Raw genomic sequence first — 20,370 nt, 5'->3', positions numbered from 1 at the left:
TTTAATCTTTGGTACATTAAGGTTATGATGAAGTGGCCCTAGCCTTACCACTGGAAGAAACAGCATGTGGTTATTATTGTAGGAGGGTGTAATGTATGTGTGGTGTGGGGTATTCTAAAAATATTTTGGGGGAAGACAAGAGTTTAGCTATGCATCTAAATCAAGGGAAGTGGACAGAGCCAGCTTTTGGGCTAGACAAGTACCCAACATTAAGCTGACTCAGTTTTACAAATGTAGATAATGACTAATGGCACTTCAAAGCTTTGACCAAGAACTAAAGGTGAAGAGTTAAGGAGAGAATGTCAACTCTGAAGTGGAAAAAGGGACTGAGAGCTGGGTTTTCATTAGGGATAGCCAGGTATTAGTTCCTGTCCAGGACTGCATGGTGGAAGCTGTTTGTTTACGATTTCTTTCCCAGGAACTAATGCAGGCAAGTTTTTTCCTAAAGCACAGGTCTGACCAACTCATTCCTCTAGTCAAGAAATCCCCTTGGCTTCCCACCACTTAGATGATCAAATATAAACTCTTTTTTCTAGCTCTTTACCACTTGGCTCCAACGTACTTTTCCAGCCTTACTCCCCATAATTCCCTTTGTATCAGGAAATGCAAGCTATTTTTACTTCTCAACTGCAAATCCACAACTAACTTCTAGACATATAACTCACAAAACATAAAGCTATACTTTTCCCCCTTTCTTTAATATGATGACAACAAATTAATCACCTGACCCATACATTAAGTTTTTGAGTTTTGTGTTTTTTTTAAATCTGTTCACAAAAATATTTAACACAATTCCAACAACTGGTGGCTATTTCCTGGCATAAGATGAATTAAGATTTTATTTACTTAACTACAACCTTTCATCAATAAAAAATATTCCTGAGACTAAAAACCTTCGAGAGATGCCTGCAGGTTAGAGATGGAAACGCTCTCTCTGGGCATAAAGGAAAACATATTCTGCATTTACATGAAGAAAAAAAATTGTTTACTCAAAAAAACTGGGGAGGAGCCATTTGTTACATTCATTTATATTTCTAACGTGGGATGAGGGAGGGTTGGCCTCAGAGCCAGGAAGACTTGGGTTCAAGTTCCGCCTCTGACACCTACTGGCTGTGTGCGCCTGGAAAAATCACTAAATCTCTGAGTGCTCCCTCCGGGTAACTCGTTGCAGAAGAGGTGCCAACCCGCCTTGGTGAAGACAATTTCCTCACATGGGAGTCAAACCTCGGGTCCAGTCCCTAACTCCATCTAATCCTCTCGTTTGCGATCCCGGGCGCACGAGCTTCGTGGAGCCCCCGGGGACGGCGAACAGAGCAAGAGCCGGGGCCGCCCGAAGGCTGCTCTGCCTCAGCCGAATCCGGGGTCAGCTAGGCCTCCCACTCCCTAGCCCGCCTCAGTCCGGAAGCTTTGGGGCTGAGCAAGGGGCGAGCTGTCCCCGAGGGGTCCGGTCCGAGCGGGAGCGGCGGGTCCCAGAAGGCTCGTTAAGGGCCTGCTAGGGTCAGGGCCTCACCTTCTCCCGCACCGCCGCCATAGGACCGCCGCCCAGAGCGCGGAAGCCGCGGACCCGCGTCGCTCATAGCAACAAGCCCCTCCCTCTACCGCAACATCCGAGTCAGCGAGTCGGCCGCCCTCGGCCCCTGACCCACTTTGGTACTCGCATCTCGGAACATCTGTTTTTACCGCGAGGGGGCGGTTATTTATTGTTTGATTGATTTAAATAGCCTGGGAGGGGGAGGGGTAGTTTATGAAGTAAGGCACTCGTTCCGCCCCGCCACCTTGACTCCCTCTCTCCCCCTCCCCAACCCCGCCTTCCTGGGACTTCTGGCAGCGTGACTATCGTAGACGCGCGCGCGGCCCTCACGTTCCGGGGGCGCGCGCGCCGCCGCCGCCACCTCCTCCGGTCCGGCGCAGCCAGTGTCAGTCGTTGGCTACGGGAGGGCGGTGGTGATGACGGACGGGCGTGACGGCCCCGCCGCGGCTGCGCCTCCTCCCTCTCCTCCCGCCGCCGCCGCCGAGGCCTCGTCAGACTCATCATGAGAGGTGAGTTCCGGGGAGGCGGGCGGAGCCGGGGGCTGGGGTACCCGGGGCTTCCCTCGGGCTGGATCTCACGGGGGAGGGGAGGGCTTACCGCGTCACCTCCCCTCCGCAGTAGATCCCGGCGGCTCCCTGTTAACGTCCGGAATCAGATATGAAATCCTCAGCTTGGCTTTCGGAGCACTTCACAACCAGCCCGCCTCCCCACCTTTCCTACTTCGCTCCTTACGTCCCCTCCCCCCGCCCCCACTTCCATCCAATGACACTGACCTCCAGGCTCCGAGCGCCGCTCTTCATCTCCCGACTCCGTGCCTTTGCATTGGCTGTCTTCCGTGCCCTGGAATGTCCGTCCACCCCCAATCTCTGCCTCTTGGCTTGCCTGGCTTCAAGTCTCAGCTAAATCCCACCTTTCCCAGGCACTTCTTAATTCTAGTGCCGTTCTTCTGTTATTTCCGGTCTGTCATGTATATAAGCCTGTTTGTACATAGTTGTTTGCATGTTGTCTTCCCTTTTAGATTGCGAACTCCTCAAGGACGACGACCGTCTTTTGCCTTTCTTTTTGTATTCTCAGCTTTAGCACGGTCCCTAGCACATAGTAGTTTAATAAATGCTTATTGACGTACAGTGAGCTCGCTGTTTTTGCCCTTTGTATTTATTCTTAGCATTTAGCACAGTTTCTGGCACAAAGTCGGAGTTTAATGAATAGTCGTTGACTGACTGAAGCAGGCAACTCCTGCAGAGGAGCCCCGGACTCCCCTTTCACTTGGGGTGGGGTCTGTTTAGGGGCTAGAGCCAGGAAGATTTCATTCCACCACCCCCACCTTCCTTGCTATGGGGGAGGTAGAGCTGTCCAGCCGGGGCCTTTAGGTCCCAGGTGGCTTTTTGTGTGCTTCATGGGAAGATTTGGTGCCTCTCCACTCCCACCCCAACCCCCACCTCCGCGTCTTCTTCCCTGTTTCTGATGGATCCACTCTTGTGCCCAGGGCATTTTTTTTAAGGCTATAGTTTGTCATTTTACTCTCTTCATACTGAAGGTTGACCTGGCAGAGTTAATCCGCGACTGTCAACAGGTGGCTTTTTTATGAGCTGTTGGTAGTCATTTAGGTGCATTCTCTTAAAAAAGAAATGTACTTTGCTGTTCACTGCAGCATTAATTATGGGTAATCATGAATCATTATTTGGCTTCAGTCTTCCAGAAGGCTGCATGGGGTAGAACTATAACTAAACTGAGCAACAAGTTCACCTTTTTATGAGGCATTATTTCCTATATTTTCCCTAGAAACTCAGGTGTTTTTGCAGATGCTTTCTTTATCATTTGCCCTCATAATGGTCTAGTGTATAGATAATTTAGATGATACTGTTCCAAAATTACATATTAGCAAACTTTTGAAAACTAATATAGGAAGAATCAGAGTTGTTGCTAGAATTCAACTCTTTTCTGAGAACGTTAGCCATGCATCCTAACAGATTAACCTACTGCCTCCTCCTCCTCCTCCTCCTAGTAGGATTCATTTGTTGTTGTACAGTCACCCCCATTTGGGATTTTCTTGGCAGAGATACTCAAGTGGTTTGCCCTTTCCTTCTCCAACTCATTTCACAGATCAGGAACTGAGGCAAATACGGTTAATTGACTTGCCCATAGTCACACAGGTAGTAAGTATAAGGCCAGAGTTGAATCCAGGTCTTTCTGATTCCTGATTCCAGGCCTGGTGCTTTATCCACTGCTCTACCTAGCTGTCCTCCATTAGAAGTATTCTAAACTTCATGTTTGCATAAGAATTTTTGCTGTAGGAAGTTCACGTAAGAGAATGTTGTGGTAGTAGATCTTTTGTTACTAAGGAAGGAATAGGGATCTAGTAACAAATGATATACCGAGAGGGGTATACCTGCTGTGGTAGTTGGTTCTGGCAAATAAAAATCACTAATGAACAGCATGTTATTTTCTCTGTTTAATAGTTGTCTTACCAAATATATTTAAAAAAGTCTTTTTCTTTTTTTTACTATTTACTTAGGAGACATAACCCTCAAACAAATACATCTGGATCAAAGGAAAAGCAGTCCAAGGCCATGCAAGCCACCTGTAGTCACCTTCACAATCTTCCAGGAACTGGAGGCAGTGAGACTGCCCCAGCTTCTCATTGTGCCCATACTGTAAGAATGACTGGTGAAGGTTCTTGCCATCATCCTGGAGACATTCACATCCAGATAAGCCCTGTACCTGGAGAGTGTGGTGAAAGTCCAAGCCCTAGAAACTTAAGGTCTGGTTCCCAAAGCAATACTCAGGGCTGCATACACGGTCGATTAAGAAGTCATTCACACAATGAAGCAAGGCAACCTGATGATGCTACCATGGAGCCAGGAGAAAATGGCAGCAGCTCTATCTCTGAGTTTCGCTGTCTCTTCCATTGGTTACAGAAAAGTCTTCCATATATTTTGATTTTGTGTGTCAAACTGGTAATGCAGCATATAACAGGTATAACTGATTATTAAGTAACTAACTTTTATTGCTAAATTAATTTCATTTATTGTATTTATTTACTGGATAATTTAACATTCATTTCAGTTTTTTTTGTTAGCTTTTACAATGTTGTATATTTTGTTTTAATTTGTCTTAGCTTTCCATAGTGCATTGCTAGCTTGAATACTTTTGGAGGTTGAACATTTCATTTTGCTATCTTGAAACTCCTGTTTGATTTTTTTTTCTTCCAAATAACTGGGACTTATTTTCTAACAGGCATTTCTCTTGGAATTGGGCTGCTAACAACTTTTATGTATGCAAACAAAAGCATTGTAAATCAGGTTTTTCTAAGAGTAAGTACAATATTCAGCAATTAAACATTTTTTGAAACACCAAATTTCTCTAGATTTTCATGCTAACTTTCGAGAGAAATGGGAAGACTAGATCATGTTAATTTGGCAGACATAAATGTATGCACTGTGACATTCATAAGGTTTCATTCTCAACCATATTACATGGATAATTTGCCTATTCTTATGTTGCAATTCTTCATCTGATCTGAGAAGAGAGCATGTGGCTGGAATCCTGATAGTGGAGGCATACGCGTTGAATGAAGTTTTTTTGGATTTTAGAAAATACCTTCTAACCTCATAGAATGGGTTTAACTTGATGACTGCCTCTGTTCTGTGAGCCACTTTGACCATATTTATAATAACAGAACTACCCATAAACACTTTGCCAAATATACTACTTGTTGTTTTAGGATGGAATTGGGTTTAGGAATAATGTGTTGAACTGTTCTTTCCAACTGAAGCAAATCTAAAAAGTGTATCTTAACATAATTGGTGAAGTAGATAATTGCTCAGAAAGCATGTCCCCATATTAATCTATGGGCAAATAGAATTAGTTTACTGAGTTTCATTTTAAGGCAGCTTTACAAATATGCATTTCAGTTATGGCTCACAGACAGAAATCAGCCCTTTTACAGTTTGGCAAAGAGAACTGCAAGTGCAAAAAAAAAATAGCCCATATAAGACTTATCCAATAAAACTAATTTTTTTTAAAACTTAAGACAAGCCAACTCATTTGGTTAATTTGTAAATATTTTTGAGTTAACAGTGAATTTTTAAAATGACCCTTAGAAAACCACTTTATTGATTTTAGTGCCCAATTAAAATATTAACATTTTAAAATTTTAAATAAATATTTTAAAAATTAGCTTCCTTTTTGAAAACTTAGCCCAAGTGGAACTTGTTTGTTTTTTGTACTTGGCCAGAAGTCCTTTAAACCAGTTTACATGTGATCTCACCTACCTGAAAATAGGCTTTAAGACATGTTTTTTTCCTTTTTTATCTTGAGGAAAACCTGTATTTGCAAAATTCGTCTTAAAATCAATTTTGTTGCTTCACTAAAAACCAAAATTACAAATGATAGTGACTAGAATGAGATACAAATGAACCAAAAGCAAGTCACTCCATAAAAATAACTTCAAAAATCTGGAATTGACCATTACATTTAATACTATTCATATGCATTTAAATTCTGGAAAAATTCAGTTGTAAATTACAAAATTGTTTTATTTTACAGGAAAGGTGCTCAAAGGTACAGTGCGCTTGTTTACTGGTATTCTTAGCAGGATCTTCCGTTCTCTTATATTACACCTTTCAGTCTCAATCACTTTATTACAGGTAATTGGAGCACATGTTCCGTTTTTATGCATGTCAGTATCTACTGGAAACTTTAGTCTTTTAGGTGTCAACAAAGACTCATAGGCTGCCTTCCAGGTGTCATATGGGATTTAGAGCACTTAGAGACTTCATACCAACAGGGCGGTTTGTGAGATGTTACAGCATAGAATGGAGGTAGAAAACAGAATTGTTTTTAGTTATATCCTAGGCTTAAATAAGGTGGAATCCAGGTTACATTTTGAAGTAGTGTGAGATAGTTCAGCAGGTTGACTTGTGAGGTGGTAGATTAAACTAGATTATGTCAAAAAGTGAAGCCAGATATTTCATTTTAAAAATTCCTGTTAAGAAATCTAAATTTTTAATCGTGATCCATCTGAATCAGAATTTGAGATTTTTTTTATTTTAAAATTATTTTTCTATATAAATAAAATGTCTTTAGCAAATTTATTTTTTTTAATATAGCAACATTTTATCTTCAATAATAACTTAATATATTTCTTTTGGTAGCTTAATCTTTTTAAATCCTACTTTGGATTTTTCGAGCTTCTGGGAGGTACTCTGGATTGTGGGAATTACAGACTTCATTCTTAAATTCCTCTTCATGGGCTTCAAATGCCTTATTTTGTTGGTGCCTTCTTTTGTGATGTCTTTTAAATCCAAGGTAAGAAAGTAACTTCTTGTTCATATGGGGAAAATGTTGAAACTGATGCATTGCATTTTCATTTAAAACATTGATTCATTATTAAGATGTGGTATCCTTATAATAAGTGAGAGATTCAATAGGTCTACAAATTTTCTGACTGGTATGATTTTAGAAACAAATTAAAATCCAGTTTACATCTCCGCAGAGAGAAAAATCATGTTAAACATGTATTTTTTATTACATGGGTAACATTTAACTAGGTATTGTAACTTTTGTCATGTTAACATTTGTAAGCTCCATTCATTGTTTAAAACACTAAGCAAAAAGTTCCAAGTTTGCCTTAAATTTCTAGTGAAGTTAAATTAAAGAACTGGATAATGCCTATATTTTTGCCGTACAAATTGTGATGTATTTTAACTTAAACCAAGATGACTTTTAATTTTTACAGGATTCTGAAACTTTGTAGATGTAGAGTACTAATACTTTAAGCTATAAGGAATTTGATGTGGCTGTGTATCAGATTATTTAAATGTATTTGTTAACTTATTTCGCCTCTGTGTATGTATCTTTCTAGCAATAGGGTTTTATTTTGTTTTGTTTTACATGATAAAGTGGCACTTAATTTACTTTCTATTATAACAGTACTGATGACCATTCTTTTGGTTTTGGTTAACTGTTCTTAAAGTACCTTGTGCTGTTGTTTTAATGATATGTGATAATTACTGTTGTGTGTTATTTAATGTTGTTGAAAGGATTGTTGAAAGAATTGGATTTAAAGGCCTCCTTTCTGCAATAATTTCTTTAATTAAAAAGATCAGATATGAAAAACCGAATGCATTCACCTTCATCTGTATGTGAAGTCTCAATTTTGTAGATTATTTTGCAGCAGTTTTCATCTCTGACTGGCCACTCTCTACTATTAGCTGGGATTTGTTTGGAAAATGCAAACTGAATAACCAGGGAGTCATAGAGGAATAATATATCTACTACAAAGAAAAGCAGGACTAAATTCAAATTCAGGTTGAACTTTAGAAGAGTTTAAGTGTCTTCTCTCTATAGAGTTGTCATTTGATGTTTGACTGTGATTCTTCATAAAATCTTAAGTCAGAAAAAGAGCTAATTGAAACTTTTCTGAGGTTTTTCATTTCTTTCATATCTGATCAATTTGTTGATAATTCCAGTTTTAGATACTTCCCAGGTGAAGAGAGATATTCATGCTAAAATTTAACATAGTTAGATGATCTACACAATCATACAAGTTTTCTGGCTGTTCTAAGTAGCAGAATAGAGAAATCTGGATTGCTGGGTTCCCATCCTGGCTCTGGTACCATGTGTAGAGCAGATATCTTCTGGGCCCGATTTCTCATTTGTAAGGTCAGAGTGGAAGTGGAGAGGTTTGAGTGTGATATATTCCAACTCTAGATAATATGATCCTGTGAAGTCTTATGATGATGAGATTTAGGATTTGACTGTGATGATTAGTTTGTCTTCCTGTCTAAGAATTGTCTTGATTACATTATATTTAAAATTGAGTTATATGTTATACCTTATTAAAACAGTATTGTAGAGCTGTTTAGTCTTCATTGAAGACGGGTTAAGTTATTTTTTACTATATGTAATACCACTTTCCTAAAATTACTCTGGGTACTGTTTTGAATAATTTATTTATTTTTAGTTTTCAACATTCATTTTCACAAGATTTTGAGTTCCATATTTTCTTCCCATCTTGTCCCTTCCCTCACCCCAAGATGGCATGCATTCTGAATACCCTTTCCCCTAATCTGCCCTCCCTTCTATCTCTTTAGTTTTCCTGTAAGGCAGGTTACACTTCTATACTCCATTGCCTGTATATCTTATTTTCTGGGTACTGTTTTGAAGTAAATAAATTCCTTACATAACATGGGAATCGGTCTGTGATTATAAGTGAAGTACGGAATCAATATCTGTTAATTTCCTAGGTAAACTATCACTCCTTGGACTTCAGTACTATTTATAAGAGGCAGCAAGAAGAGTACTGGATAGGGATCCGGATCTGTGGTTCAGGTCTCAGTTCTGTTCCTTAACTGCCCATGTGTCCGTGGGCAAACCTCTTCACCTTTCTGGGTCTCCTCACTTAGTGATCTGAGAAATTGGGGGAATTAGGACCTTATAATGTATAAAGCTATATATAAAGCTATGTACTTAAAGCTCATTGTGGATTTATATGTGTTTCCCCTTTCTTCTTTAGGGCTATTGGTATATGCTCATAGAAGAATCATGCCAGTATTATCGAACTTTTGTTCCTATTCCAGTTTGGTTTCGTTACCTTGTTAGCTATGGGGAGTTGGGAGGCAGTGTAACAGGATGGAGTCTTGGGATTCTGCTGGGTCTGCTCTACCTCATTCTAAAAGTATGTAATATTTAACTTGCTTTTGATAAGTTTACCAAAATCTTATAGAAATATTTCTGGAGAGCCCATTGATTGGGCTGATAGCTGGGGTTTGGACCTAACCACAGGCAAATCAATTAACTTTGCTGAACCTCAGTTTTCTCATCTGCAAAAAGAGGATGGATACACACACACACACACACACACACACACACACACACACACACACGGCATTTGGTTTATCTAAGCTTTTTTTTTTTTTTTGGTTAGGCAGTGGGGTTAAGTGACTTGCCTAGCGTCACACAGCTAGTAATATGTCTGAAGCTGAATTTGAACTCAGGTCCTCCTGAATCCAGGGCCAGTGTGCTACCTAGCTGCCCCGAAATTGGTTTAACAATTGAATTAGTATGAAAAGTTAGAAATTACACTTGTTAGTATTACTATTTAGTATTTACTTGAGGGCTTAATCTGTCCTGTCACTATGGTGAAATAATAATAAATATATCAAGACATGCGTAAAGCAAACTGCATTTTTCTCTTTTTGGTTTTTGATGTCATCATGTTAATTTTTACCTACTACAAGACTGCAGAAGTGTGATGGATAGATTATAAGGTGAAGTAAGAAGCTGCAGGTGGGAAATTTGTATATATATTTGATTTGTCATTTCAGATTTCAGTTAACTCTGAGTTGGATCTTACCAGCAAAGAGTTGTTTTAACTCTAAATTTAGTAAATATTCAATGAATGAAATTGAAGTCAAATTTGAGGGACAGTCTTAATACGGAATTAAAGGAATCTGGTACATTTTCAGAAAACTGACTTAGGATTTAAACAATTAGATTTTGAATTAGATTTAAACAATTAGATTTTGGGGGTGAGGGTGGGGTCATCATATCACTGAAACTTGTAAAGCTTGGAAAAATGTAGCTTTTTGCACTAAACATACTTATTCTCTGTTTCAGCTTCTAGACTTTTTTGGGCATCTGAGAACTTTCAGGCGGGCTTTACGGATATTTTTAACACGCCCAGTAAGTAATCCATTTTCTAGCTACAGAAAAATATTACTTGCATTTTGTCTTAGAAAATGCTATCTTCGTAAGCTTATTCCAAGAAGTGCTCAGGAATAATTTCTTATGTAAGTTGTTGAATGGCTTCCTATTTCATACTGTATTTCCCCCTTTTTTGTTTGCCATTGGAACTATGATAGACACTGGTTTTCTCTCTTTAAGCAGTCAGCAAGAATTTATTAAGCACTAGGAATAGAAAGAAAGGCAAAAATATGGTTCCTGTCTTCAAGGAGCTTTCTTTCTTATGAGGGAGACAACATACAAGATATATACAGTGAACAGGGGTTGGGTAAGAGCAGAAAAGGCCTCTTAGTGTATTAAGATAAGCTGAGTCTTACCAGAAACCAGGAGACAGGTGAGGATGGAGATTCCAAGGCATGGAATTAGGAGATGTGTTGTTTGCCAAGAATAGCAAGAAAGCCAGTACTGCTGGATTGCAGAGTATATAGAAGGGAATAAAGTACAAGAAGACTGGTCTGAAGGGACCCGGTCCTGAAAGGCTTTAAATGCTAAACAAAGGACCTTATATTTGATCCCAGAAGTAACAGGGAGCCACTGGAATTTGTTGAATGAAGAGTTACATTGTGAAATCAGTGTTTTAGGAAAATCAGTTTTGCAACTGAATGGAGGATAGATTGGAGTGGGGAAAAGATTTGAGGCAAGGAGATTTAATGTGAAGGCTGTTTCCAAAGTCCAGGCAAGAAGTGCACCAGGTAGCTGTGTGAGCGGAAAGAAAAGGATATACACCAGACATGTGATAAAGATAGAAATGATAAAACTTAGCATCAGATTGGAGAGGATGACACTGTGGTTGTGGGCTTGGGTGACTAAGAGGATGATGGTGTCCTCAGTGGTAATGGGGAGGTTTGGAAGAGAGGAGGATTTGGAAGCAGTAGTTCCATTTTGGAAATATTGCATTTGAGATGTCTCCAGAACTTTGAAATATCCGATAGTAAGTGGTGATAAGAAACTGAGAAGTTAAGGCTGGATATATAGATCTGGGGAATAACTTCCATAGAAATGATCATTAAACCCATGCAAGCTGATGAAATCAGTATAGTATCAAGCAAGATACTATAAGAGATGAAGGCCCAGGACAGAGCCATGGGAGATAATCCAGTGGGCATAACTTAGTCCTCTAAGATCCAGCCAAAGAAGGCTTGGAAGTTGTCATACTGGGAGGAGTACCAGGAGAGAGAGCAGTGTCACCAAATCTAGACAGAAGAGTCTTATCTAGGGGGAAAAGGTAGAAATGTTGAAGGCAGAGAGGTCAAGAAGAACAAAGATTAAGAAAAGGCCATTATTACTGGGGTTCCAAAGTTTTAGTGGAGTTTTAAGCTGCACTTTTGAAAGACCCTGTATCTAGCAGATAAGAAACCTTAGCGGTTTCTGTGGGATGAGGTCGGAAGCCAAACTGAAGAAGATTTAGATTCAAATGAAGTGTTTTGATTAACACTTTTCACAACTAGATGCTAATTGTTACAATGCATGTGCATTTCAGATAGGCTTGTATTCAAAAACAAAAGTTTAGCAAGGGTGCTCCAAGCTATATACATTTTTTAACTGGATCTCAAAGATAAAGCTTATATATACCCAGGTAAAAGAGCTACAGTAGAACCTTATAAGACACTGAAGTTGATATCTTAGAAAATAGAAGAGATGAAAACTACATGCCTCACCCTTCTTTGCAGAGGTGGAAGACTCTATGCGTGTGTAGCATTGCATATACTGTCAGATTTGGTTAATGTGTTTAGTTTTGCTGAGTTTTCTCCCTATAGATGAGGTATTTGCCCCAAAAACTCAGTTAAGGTTTTCTAAGGGTTTATTAACGATGCCTTAAAAATTTTATGATCTTTTGTTTCCCTTCCCTTTCTAGTTCTGTTTCATGCAACCCTATTTGCAACCCTATTAATTCCCAGTTAGCTCCTACTAGTATAAGATTAAACATTTTTTCACTTTATAATAGCTAGCTGTACTACATATCACTTTAAGGTTTGCAAAACACTTTGTGTTCGTTTATCCTCACAACATGGTTGTCAGATAGGTATTATCAACAATCCCTATTTTACAGATGAAGCAACTGAGGCACATAGGGGTTAAGTGACTTGTCCAGGCTCACACAGCTAGTCTGACCCTGTCTGAGACAAAATTCAAACTCAGGTCTTCCTGACTCCAATTTTATATATATGAAAATCTCCTTGCAAAATCTCCCTTACTAAGGTAGTGATTTCCTGCCCCTGCTGCTGTAAGATTTCACTGCTTTCTGCACTTTAGATAAATCCTTTGGAGGTTTGAAAAGCAGTCTGATTCTAGGAAGACTGCTAAAGATTTGAACATCACATATATTTTAGGGGTAAAGGGATGGAGGAGCAAAAACCGTGGAAATTAATGAATATGAATGACAGAAAATAAAAAGTAAAATTTCTTATTTTTGTAGAGTTATGGGGTGACAGCCTCCAAAAGACAGTGTTCAGAAGCTGATGATCTTTGTTCTATCTGTCAGGCCGAATTCCAGAAGCCTATTCTTCTCATCTGTCAGGTAATTATAAATAAGTTTCCTCTTAAAACCATACAAATCCTCCCCACTGCACAACCCCATTCTCTATTCCCTCCCCACCCACAACTCCCACCAGTGCTTAGTTAATTTATGAAGATAATATCAGGAATAGCATAGGAAGCCATTGGAAGGGGCACATTTAAATTTGTGGAGCTGTAAATGAAAGCAATTTGGAAAATTCTGGAGAGAAAATCCAAATTCTATTTTTAGATTTTGAAATTGATTTGACTTAAATTGCCCCTTTGACAGTCCTGAAAGGTACCTGTACTTGGGCTAAAGTATAATTTTAAAAGCATATATATCACCACCATTAAGATCATTGTAATTTGAATTATTAAACTATCATGTGGCTGATACTATAGAACACATATTCAGAGTCAGGAAACTTATTTCCTGGATCTGCCACAATATAGTTAGCATTTCTAAGGGTCTCAAATTTATATCCAGATTTAGGATATCATCTAAGTCGGTCTGAAAATCCTATGAAATGTAAATTTAATAGGCATTTTAGATAGTAAAATGTTAGATGGAATGTTTACTAAGTGTAAAAGCCAGTTCTTGCTTCCATTACAGCATATATTTTGTGAAGAGTGTATCACGTTATGGTTTAATAGAGAGAAAACATGTCCACTTTGCAGAACTGTTATTTCAGACCATGTAAACAAATGGAAAGATGGAGCCACTTCATCACATCTTCAGATTTATTAAATCCTGTCAACTGCTATTTGGTGTTTATAGGATGCTGGTTTTCATTCGATGTTTGACTAAGTAATGTGGGTACTGCTATAATTGAATTTTAAATGGACTTTCAATGTTTTTAGTTCAAAACTAAACTTGAGCATCCAAATCAGACATTTTAGACTATTACAAACAAGTTAAAGAAAATTCTGTCTTCAGACATGAAATTTTAAGAATTAAATGGGTAAAAAGCAACCCTGTGTTTTTTTTTGACTTTTCTTCTAATTCAGTGTTGTTCAAACAACATTTTCATCTGTGTGTATTTAAAGATCTGTATAATGTTAAATTGTTTAGACATTCTCAGTATGTAGTTGGACAATTAGTAGTTTGTTTTGAGGAACTCAGGCATTGTTTCCTGCTGGAATCAAAATCTTATTTTTTCATGGTTTTAAGGTACATGTATATAAAAACGGTTCTAGCTTTTTAGAGAGCATTGACTTTTATAAACCCAATTCTGAATTATTCCTAGAATTCTTATGCCACTGTAAGGGATTTCAATGTATTTTTCTTGTGTTGGCTTTTAAGAATAATAGGAATAATTCCTATATTTTATAAAACTTGTATTTTTTAAATTTAAAGTTCTAAATACTATATTTTGTCTAAATTAGATTTTCCAAGTCAAAGGAACTGACTAGGGAAGGTATATTTTAACCTGTATTGTTAACTGTCACTTTAATTAGCAATCAGTGAGAATAAATGAAAGTTAAAAATTTTTGGTGGATCTTATACCTATATACATACATATATACACTGCTGTCAGCTTAAGTGTTTTATTATTTTGCTTTTATCTAGTGCTACTGACCATCTTACACAGTTAACAATATAATTTGTTGATTGTGAAGGGGTTTTACACCAAGAGCAAACTCCATAAACTTAACCTGAATCTGAAAGGATTCTTCATTACATATTTACTGTAAGCCACAAAATGATTTAGCTTATTTTAATCTTCTTTCTACCTCTGTAGTTCACTGTGGGGCTACTGTGCCCTTGAAAAATCAGGCAATCTTACCTTAGTAAGTTACTATACAGCTTTATGGTATTACTTTGTCACTTATTTTTTGGTTACACAGAAGCTGATATTTCCTTTGACTTGACTTGGTCAGCATATCAAAGGAAAGCATATTTGGCCTTTCTCCTTCCCTGAGGAAATGGCACTGAAGTGTTATCAAATGAGTCAGATCTACATAAATGGAAAAATTGTCACCTTATATTGAAGTAGTGGGCTAATTCTCAGACTTGGTTATATTTTTATTATTCTTGGAAGAAAACTCAATTAAAGAACCTGGTAGAGAAGTTTTATGCAGAACAGACTTGTCTGACAGTTCAAATTTTGTATCAAATTATTTTCCCTCTAAGTTTTATATGAATCATAAGAATTTTCCATTTTTGCTGCTACAAATTCATAAGTTGTTTTATGATTTCTATAAAAGCAGCATATCATATTGTATAACTGTATTTCAAGGGATATTTGTACTTAATGTATTTTTCCAATGTTGGAAGTTGAGTCAGTTTTCTGTAAATTCTTTAGTTTAAAATCTCGTTAGTAAATCTGAATTGTGTTCTAATTAGTATTTAATTAAGTTTGCACCCATGGTGTCTCTTAAATTTCAGTATGCCTTACTGGGCAGAGGAGCCTCCTTCCTCATAACAGTTTCCCCTAAGAGTCTGCGGGGGGGGGGGGGGGCGCACGCCTGTGTCTCTGTCCTACCAGCTAAAACTTTAGAGCTACCACTGTTTAAGAGCCAGTATTCCTTTGCATACTCTCCTGTCTGCCCCACTGATAGGTGTGGGTGGCCCTAATGAAGAAAGGAATGTCGAGAAAATTGCTAATTAAGATTAGATTGGGCTAATGAAGGTACATCTAGATCATAATTCTTCTTTTGGGGGTGTGGGGCAGGCAGTTGGGGTTAAGTGACTTGCCCAGGGTCAAACAGCTATTAAACGTCTAAAGGCTGATTTGAACTCAGGGCCTACTGACTCCAGGACTGGTGTTCTATCTACTGCACCATCTAGCTGCCCCCTAAATCACAGATTCTTAAACTGGGGTCCATGAGTATGTTTTCATAAATATTTTGATAACTGTCTTTCAATGTAATTAGTTTCCTTTGTAATCCTATGCATCTTATATATTTAAAAACATTATTATGAGGAGTCCTGAAGGGCCTATGACACTAAAAAGGTTAAGAACCCCTGGGATGGATTGTATGATGGATTGCCAGGGAGTATGCATCAACAGTTGGAGGGTTTATAGTGGAACACATACCATTGTTATTCTAATTCTCAATTTCTTTCTGGAAGGCCCGCCTTCCTTGTAAGATTACTACTTATACTTCAAATAATGCCTTACCACTACTGCCCTCTTCCTTCAGCAATGATTTTTCTCCCCATTGTAATTCACACTTTCTGCTACTTTTTCACTTGTATATCGTTTTATTTTATAGTTATTTGTGTCTCAGCCCATTCCTAGACTGTAAGCTCTTTGAGGGCAGGGACTGTGCCTTATCTAAACTGCTTGGAATGTAGTAGCTCAGTGCTATTACACAGGTAATTAATAAATTTTGAATTTGAAGCCAGTTTGAGACTAAAAAAAAAATTTGAACAGCACATGATTTAATGTTGTCTTAACTTTTCCTGGTTTAGAAAACATTACTACAGCAACCATAATACAGCTAAACTCCAAGTCACTTCAGTTCTGTATAAGATAAACTCCCAACAATTACAATCCATACCTATACCTGTCTTGTTAAAACAACTGTCAAAAGAGAAGGGATGGGACATAAACACACTGGTGAAGTAAAGGCACTCTTTTGCTAGCCTTCCCTTAGGAGAAGAGCAAAGCAGACTTTAACTTGTTCAGGTATGTCTTTCTCCCAACACAAGCATTATAAAGGGGTTCCATTATTTCAGAAAAAGTTTTGTCACTTTGAGAACTATTAAAAGCAAGGTATTAAAAACCATTGTCATAATCAGCAGTCTCCCTCTGCAGGATGTCATGTGTGTAAACCTGTCATATCTTGGAAATTTGAATACTAAGACAACCAGAGGTTTGCTCCCCATATACAGACATCCCCTAGATGAACACAGAACTTCCCTTTCTCTGTAGCTATGGTTTGTCTCCTCGGGGTCTCATTCCCTACCCATCTTATTTTTAACCTTGAATGGTTCTTCTGCAGTGAATTTCCAGGTCACTTTTTAGAGATCAGATATTCAAGGTGCCACACTTCTCTTCCTAGCTAAAAACAATCTCCTCTTCCTCAGAATTTTTCTTACCACTTTGGACTTTCATATACCTTGTTCTGCCTTCTATTAGTTGCATAAATGTATCTCATCCTCATTAAATTGTAAACTCCTTAAAGGTAAAGACTTATTTCATCTTTGTATTTATTCCCTACTCATAGTAGGCATTTTAAGTGTATTTTACATGAGCCATTTTGTACTATCTCAGTAGCTCTTGAGTATTATCACAAGGTCTAAAAAGGAGGGGTGAGTAGAATAGGAGTGAGAGCTTTTTTTTAAAAAATCATTTTGCTCTTTGGCTGCAGGCAATTTAAATCTCTTCCCTCTCTTTTCACTCCTCCCCAAATCCCTGACAAAAAACCACCACCATCATCATAAACAACAACAAAACCCTGTATAACTTCAAAGCTGAAGCTTCATTCTAGTCTCCAAAGTGGGTTAAGAAAGAAAAAGAGAAAATAGCAATAAAAGGGGCACCAAAGGACTTGAGAACCTGTGTAAAGGCCAACTCCCTGTAGTTCCTTAACTGATTCTCATTCATTTGTCTGTCTCCTGCCCTACTACAGTCCTTGTTCCAAGCACAGGATAGTGTGCTAATTGCTGGGAACACTGCCCAAAAGTGGAGATCTATTCCTTGGCTTCCCAAGTTGGAACCCTTAATATTTCCCCATAGAAACAGTTTAACGCATATTGGTATATGTGATGTTAAGTAGATCTTTCTGCCTGACCTAACTACACAAAGTATGATATTTCTTTGTGAAAATGAATCCTGAGTTACAAACAGTGAGATTAATCATGTAGTGAGACTTCTTTTAACTAGAGATTTGCCTAGTTTCTATCAATAGTTTGTTTGTACTTGTCAATGGCTATTCTTACTGGCGACATTGACAGAAGAGTAGAAAAGGCACTAGCCTTAGGGGACCTGGTTTTAAATTGCACTTCTAATGTTTACTACAGTCAGAACTAGGCTGGATGAAAATGAAGAAGTTAGACTACATGTCTTCTGAGGCTGGTTCTAGCTCTAGATGTATAAGCCTAATCCAAAGCCTTCTGAATACTACTGGACTTAGAACTAACTTTCTCAGCATGACAACAAGCAAACAATTCAAATCTACCAACCAGCACACAATTAACTTTCAAGTAGCACTGTTTATGTGGATTGGGTGGCAATTAGAACCAAAATTTTAATAAGTAGTTGCCTTTTCTTGGCAGAAAAGCCAGTTGTCTAATTTGAACAATCCATACATGCATAATAAGACTGGCTTATATATTATCCATATTTGTCCAACCTGAATACATTCTAATTATTTCTAACTAGACTTAGAACAATAAATAAAATGACTTCTAGTTTATGTTCATTCAGATTTGCATTTAATTGCTATTTACATCCATTCATTCTGAAATAAAGTATATTTTATTACAGTAAACTAAATACAAGATGAAAAGCAGAAAAGGTGTTACCCTCACACCACTCCTAGTAAGGCAGCTGAATAATTTATTTTGATAGATGGTTGCAAAGCCAACTTGGGATAGCAGAAAAAAGAACCACTGTAAAGAGCAAACACAACATAAGTGAACCATCCCCCTTAGATGTAACAACCATATCCCTTTAAGACAAATCTTGTGCTGTTATGTTATGAATTAAGACAAATGAACAGTTCTGCATATTCTTTCCCAACAATAGACATATGGATCCAAATACTTTAGTATATTTTTGTCATTTTCCAGACTGCTAGTGACTACTACTAATGGAAAAGGAGATTTGGACTTTAATGGTTATTCTTCACCACCACCCTTTTTCCCACCTCCCCCCACTCCTTGAGTTAAAGTAAAAAATTCACTATTTTAAATATGCCATCAAAGAGCCAATCCTTCATAAACTCAGTGTTTCTTATATAAATAACCCTTAGGGTCATAGAAATAAATCTTAACTAGTGGCCACATAACTACAAATTCCCATAAATACCGGGTCCTGTGTTAAACATGAAGTTTGTAGCTTCACCATCTCTCTGTACATGAATTCCTTTCATGACATAACCATATATTACCTAGAATTTAATAAAGGTTGACATTTGGCATACCAAACATGCACCTTACCCCAGTTATGTCTACATCAAAAAATAGAATTGGGGGTAAGGGGGGGAAGACACCAACAACTTATAAGGATTAAATTAGCTTAACTGCAAGGAGTTAGAAAGGGAAGGGAATGGATACTCTCTAAAAATCTTAGTAATTTTTTTCTAAAAAATTCTGGTACAAGTTAAAGATTTAATACTTTAGTTAAAGTAGGGTTTGTAAACTGCTGAGATTAATAAAGCTCTAAATCCTATAAAATCAAATCAGTACACGAAGCTCAGTGATTACACTGTGGTTAAAAAAAACTTACATGAAAACAAATTCTATAGTTGCCTTTTTAAAATAAAAGTTTAAGTGATCAAAAAAAAAGCACTGATAAGCTCTTCTACATAGTAGCACCTACCTCCAAATAATCATAAACTAGATTGAAGCTCCTCCTAGAAAATTTAAGACTAGTAATGACACTACACTTTAAACTACATTTGGATTTTTACAAATAAATATAGGATTCAATTCAACAAATGCTTTTTAAATGGATGTTTGTTAAATTGAATAGGATAAGCCATATTGCATAGGTGTGTTTGCTGTCTGTGACACCATGTTTTCACAGTCATGTCAGGGATATCCATCATGAAGTATGATTTCTTAGCATGTGACAGCATGGAAGTCAAGTTCACTTTTAATGGCCATTAAGCTGGAGATAAACACACACATATCACACACATCTCACACACACACACACACACACACACACACACACACACACGTATATGTGGGAATATAGTTAACACTACTTGTGTGACGAGGAAAAATAGGTTGCCATTAGTGTCACCAGTACTAATTTAAAAAAGATAAATTATGAATAGGATGGTTATAGCTAGCCAATCACAGTGCCAATGTTCTTAGTAAGTAGGACTAAAGGAGACTTTCAGTGGAAAAACATTACTGGAATTTGGTCAAGTACATGACAATATGTTCATATGCTTGGGTACAAGCTACAGAATGTCAAAAGTTCAAAATAAAACCCATCCGCCAATACACATGACCAGCACTGAGTTCTACATTTTTGCCAAATGCCACAAATTAACCAAAAAACAAAGATGTTGCCATTGAAGTTGAATTTCTGTCCTGAACTATTACTGTCCATCAAGAGCAATACTGGAAGTTCTTAAAAATACCTGCTGCAATACAAAAAATTTAAAGAAAAAACTTTTTTTTCCAGATCCAAAAAGCATCTTCAAAGTGGAACTAGCAATCATTTCAGTTACTGCCACAACTGGAAAAAAATTACTTCTAAATCCACTTTTGGATACAGTGGCAGGATTTCACCTTGAGTTACTGAATTACACAAAGCAAATCTTGCCTTTTACCGACTGGATTCAGTATGCATAAAGAATTTTATGGCTTGGATCCTATGGCTCAAAAAGGTTTGGCATGAGCAGTGTCTATTTTTTTAAAAAAATTCTTATGGTTTGTGAAATATCATAAGTTGACTTTGCACAGT

The 20,370-nt window shown here is 37.7% G+C and overlaps 1 protein-coding gene across 1 annotated transcript; it reads left to right on the top strand.

Annotated features, from left to right (window-relative positions):
* The first annotated feature begins 1,086 nt into the window (after positions 1-1,086).
* Positions 1,087-16,126, top strand: RNFT1 (ring finger protein, transmembrane 1). The gene is made up of 9 exons (XM_020991824.2): positions 1,087-2,040; positions 4,047-4,507; positions 4,769-4,845; positions 6,080-6,180; positions 6,688-6,841; positions 9,051-9,212; positions 10,154-10,219; positions 12,696-12,797; positions 13,389-16,126. Exons 2-9 carry the CDS (start codon positions 4,102-4,104, stop codon positions 13,521-13,523), a joined length of 1,203 nt encoding a protein of 400 aa, XP_020847483.1. The 5' UTR covers positions 1,087-2,040; positions 4,047-4,101; the 3' UTR covers positions 13,524-16,126.
* Positions 16,127-20,370: the final 4,244 nt, after the last annotated feature.

Source organism: Phascolarctos cinereus, unplaced genomic scaffold (assembly GCF_003287225.1).
Source record: "Phascolarctos cinereus isolate Bilbo 61053 unplaced genomic scaffold, phaCin_HiC Scaffold_5;HRSCAF=322, whole genome shotgun sequence".
Classification (NCBI taxonomy): domain Eukaryota; kingdom Metazoa; phylum Chordata; class Mammalia; order Diprotodontia; family Phascolarctidae; genus Phascolarctos; species Phascolarctos cinereus.
The sequence above is the reverse complement of the archived record's forward strand: the minus strand, read 5'-3'. Positions and strand labels throughout refer to the sequence as shown.

Bases quoted from the DNA above. Each gene is read 5' to 3' on its own strand.
- RNFT1 (XM_020991824.2), top strand. From the start codon at position 4,102: ATGCAAGCCACCTGTAGTCACCTTCACAATCTTCCAGGAACTGGAGGC. The intron at 6,181-6,687 runs GTAATTGGAGCA...TTCTTTTGGTAG, and splicing joins TCTCAATCACTTTATTACAG to CTTAATCTTTTTAAATCCTA. The intron at 6,842-9,050 runs GTAAGAAAGTAA...TTTCTTCTTTAG, and splicing joins TGATGTCTTTTAAATCCAAG to GGCTATTGGTATATGCTCAT.